The sequence below is a fragment of the Adiantum capillus-veneris genome, chromosome 14, assembly GCF_014529385.1.
Source record: "Adiantum capillus-veneris isolate H3 chromosome 14, ASM1452938v2, whole genome shotgun sequence".
Taxonomy (NCBI): Eukaryota; Viridiplantae; Streptophyta; class Polypodiopsida; order Polypodiales; family Pteridaceae; genus Adiantum; species Adiantum capillus-veneris.
This window is the reverse complement of record NC_140944.1, coordinates 98,807,840-98,811,372: the sequence shown is the minus strand read 5'-3', so window position 1 is coordinate 98,811,372 and position 3,533 is coordinate 98,807,840. Positions and strand designations below refer to the sequence as shown.

The 3,533-nt window shown below is 45.6% G+C and overlaps 1 protein-coding gene across 1 annotated transcript; it reads right to left on the bottom strand.

Annotated features, from left to right (window-relative positions):
* Nucleotides 1-2,568: 2,568 nt before the first annotated feature.
* On the bottom strand, nucleotides 2,569-3,192 carry LOC147442824 (uncharacterized). Its single transcript, XM_086529442.1, has 2 exons — nucleotides 2,798-3,192; nucleotides 2,569-2,662 (listed from the first exon to the last, which is right to left on the bottom strand). Exons 1-2 carry the CDS (start codon nucleotides 3,190-3,192, stop codon nucleotides 2,569-2,571), a joined length of 489 nt encoding a protein of 162 aa, XP_086385568.1.
* Nucleotides 3,193-3,533: the final 341 nt, after the last annotated feature.

Genomic DNA, 3,533 nt, shown 5'->3' with positions numbered 1-3,533 from the left:
AACATCTGCACTATGAACAACTGATGACTCAAAGTTCAGAAAGAGAAATGGAAGCTTGAATTCGTGAAGCCAGACAAGCAGTGATAGATAAATTGGGGCGCTTTGAGGGTCGTGACATTTCTAAATTTTGCAAAGTTTATGAACAGGTTATGGAAGACAAGGGAATAGAGGAGAATGCTATAGTGGAGAATTTTGTACTCGTTGTCCTGCTTGAATTACATGCACGGATTGAGGAACTGAGGACTGCACATGGTGCTACGTGGGTGGAGTTCAAACAAGCTCTCAAGGATGAATATTTTCTTGAGGATAAGGAACACGTTGGAGAGGGGGAATGAGGTCCACACCCGACACACAACACAAAGCCTCCCTACAGCTCAAGGTATCCACAACACCCCTAACCTCTCAAATAACACCTTCAAATTGGCTAATTTGCACTAACAGACCCACCTTAGCACACAGAATAACTACTCATACCTTGCAGAAACACCTTTCAGCACGAATGCACCCACACTGCTCAACTCACCCTTTCTTGCTCACAAAACACTCCGATTCTGCCCTCTTGGTAACACACTTCACGCTGCATGCATACCCGTTGCTAGCACTGGCAAGTACACAAAGAGCGAGAGAAAAGGAGGGGAATAAGGAGAAGCAACACTAGAAATAAGGGCAAATTCTTAGTAGTATTACATAGGGAGATAGTACAATCAAGTATGTAGCTCCAATGGCAAGCTTACAATACACAGGCTTGCAAACCTCCAACAACTCTCTCTGGCAAAAAATCCCTCAAAAATTCACTTCTATCCCCCTTTATAAGGCTTGGCTAAGGTTAAAAAAGAAAAAAGAAGGATCTATCAAGCTCGTACAATCAATTGAAGCTTTATTTAGAATTTTTCTTGCATTGCCACCACTTGGCACACTGGATTTTTTTGGTAATTGTATGGTATCTCTCTTGGTCTCAATTTGGATGCACGACAGTCTTTGCATAACCCTTTGGCCCGCCCTTAGAATGGCCTCTTGGTTTTAACCCTTTGGGTTCTCTCTCTTGCCCTTTCCCGGATCCATTGCTGCTGGCTCCCCCCTTTGACTTGCATTCTCTCTCTTAATCCTGTTGTATGTGGCAGGATTGGACGCTTTAGAAGGTTCTCAAACTGTCCCTCTCAGTCTCTATCATCGGACGTGGGACCCCTCCCCATGGGAGCAATAGTGACATCGCTATGGGGGGGGTACCTCTTCAAAAGATTGCCTCATGGGTGCGGGACTGGATCCCTAGAGGCATGCCATGCCATTACTAACACCAACAATCACCGGCTACGGCTACGCTAGAGCATGCCCCCAACTCCAACAAGAGCACTGGTGCGCCGCCACCCCTGCAGGGCCGCACGCCGCCATCGCAGTGCCCTCGGGGCTTGCCATCGCCACACACTCAACAAGCTTGCGTCTCCTTTGTGATGCTAATGAGGCACCCACACCTTGGCTCATATACAATGGACCTTCCTTGTCCAATTGCGCATATGGGACTGCTTTCTGCCATGTGGCAGCACCACAGGGCCCAAGCCTCCTAAGGCTTAAAAAAGTTCAAGTGCCTTTTTTTCCCCCTAAGCTTTTGTGTGGTCTACCCTTCGTTGCATAGTGATCCAACCTCTGAACCGTAAAGCTGTGCTGAGTCTCCACCGTGTCGACTACAAGCCATGAAAACCTTACTCCCTTTGGACTCCTCTGAGTTTGTTATCTGAAGCCGCCAAAACCAGACAAAACCATCTACATCCCCGTCTGAAAAGCACCCCCCATCTTTAGCCTTCAATATCTCCACCATCGCTTCCCCGTTTGGTGAGCCGTCAGTTCCTGTTGAGTCCCTATGATGCATACCTTGCTCTAGAACCTTGTCAAGGCTCAAAAGATGCCAGATGGCACGATTCCCTAGGTGGTCAGGTTGGCACCAACCTAGCCCCCGATAAAATTTCAACTGGCCATAAATTGCAATCCATGGCTCCGATCTGCAATCTGAAAAGATGAGTAGGCTCCATAAATTGAGCACTACATGCATGTACCCTGACATCCACTTGGGCCACCTGCTCTCTGCTGACTTGTCCCGCAAGAATTTGCTACACACTGAATCTTCAACCTTCAATATCTTGGGCTCCATATCTCTGTTTGATGAGCCGTCTAGATCTGCTCCTTCAACACTTCAAGCTCTACATTCTTGGACCCAAAGACTGTATCTTGCATCTCCTTCACCTGCTCCCCACATTAGCCCCTTTTGGAGCCTTCCTTGGCCTATAAACCACATTAGTCATACATCTCCACTGCTACCTATCAGTCCATGATCTTCCTAGCTACTCCAACCTTTTGCCATGATTCTGCTAGCCTATACATATTTGCCCATGCCATCTTCTATGGTCAACACACTTTGGCTGTACCATCATTTCCCACCCCCTAGTTGAGCATTTATGCTCAACCACATAAGAGCTTTATTCCCCTACAAACTGCAAACACTGAGCACATTATGAGAAAACCCAAAAAACATGACTATATGTACATAGTTTCATTCCTAGCATATGAGAAGCCTACTTAGATGAGTTGCCCAACCCCCTCAATCAAAACCAGATGCACTGTTGGCACCAAATCCCTCTCAGAATATAGCTTGAGACGCACACCATTAACCCTGTTTTTTAGAAAACGACCATCCATCCTCATCCATGTGTAAGTACCATTGGGAAAAACTTGATGGACCTTGTAAGGCCCTCTCCACTTCTTTTTGAATTTCTTCTGGAAGGTGAAGTCAAGATAGCTCTCGTACTTCATCACTAGATCTCCCTTCTCAATCAGCTTTTTTGGCAAATGTTGGTTGAACTTTGCTACTCTTTTCTCTTGCTGCTTCACATAAAAGTTTGCTGGTGCCTCACGATCTATCTTCATGGTTTCAAGACTTGTAATCTTATCCTGCAAAACATCTTGATGAGCTTTATTAATCTGCCACAAACCTTTGAGAACCCCTAACTGCACATGTACGGGTAATACTGCTTCCTTGCCATATACCAACTCATAAGGAGTAAAGTTGGTAGCCACCTTGTACAAAGTCCTGTAAACCCACAAAAATTTGTCACGGTTAGATTCCCACCCTTCAACCTGTTGGCAGATGTACTTGGTAAGCATCTTGACTATCTCTCCATTGGAACTTTCGAGTCTTACCATAGCCCGAGCGAGATTTCTTGAGCGAACTAAAACCCGAGCAAGAGAGGCCAGTCAACTTGTGAGTGAAGTGGCCAATTGAAAAAAGTGAGTGCATGAAAGAAGACTCTACAGGTCTTGATCTCTACTCGTCAGCATGAAACGTGGACGCTCTACCACTTGGCTATAAGCAATTCATTGAAAAATGTGGGCATTGTGTAAGTAATGACCCAGTGTGACTATATTTTCTTGGCCACCTTCAAAAAAGTGGTGTGGCCACATGCCCTAGTGTGACATGGGCCTAAGTGTGTGTGTTTTAGTAGATTTTTGTGGTGTGCCAATACGCATAAAGAATTGGTCTACAT

Excerpts from the sequence above, each read along its gene's own strand:
- LOC147442824 (XM_086529442.1), bottom strand. The coding sequence starts at position 3,192 with ATGGTAAGACTCGAAAGTTCCAATGGAGAGATAGTCAAGATGCTTACC. Across the intron at positions 2,663-2,797 it reads AAGGGAGATCTAGTGATGAA|GGTTAATGGTGTGCGTCTCA; the intron begins GTACGAGAGCTA and ends TCTAAAAAACAG.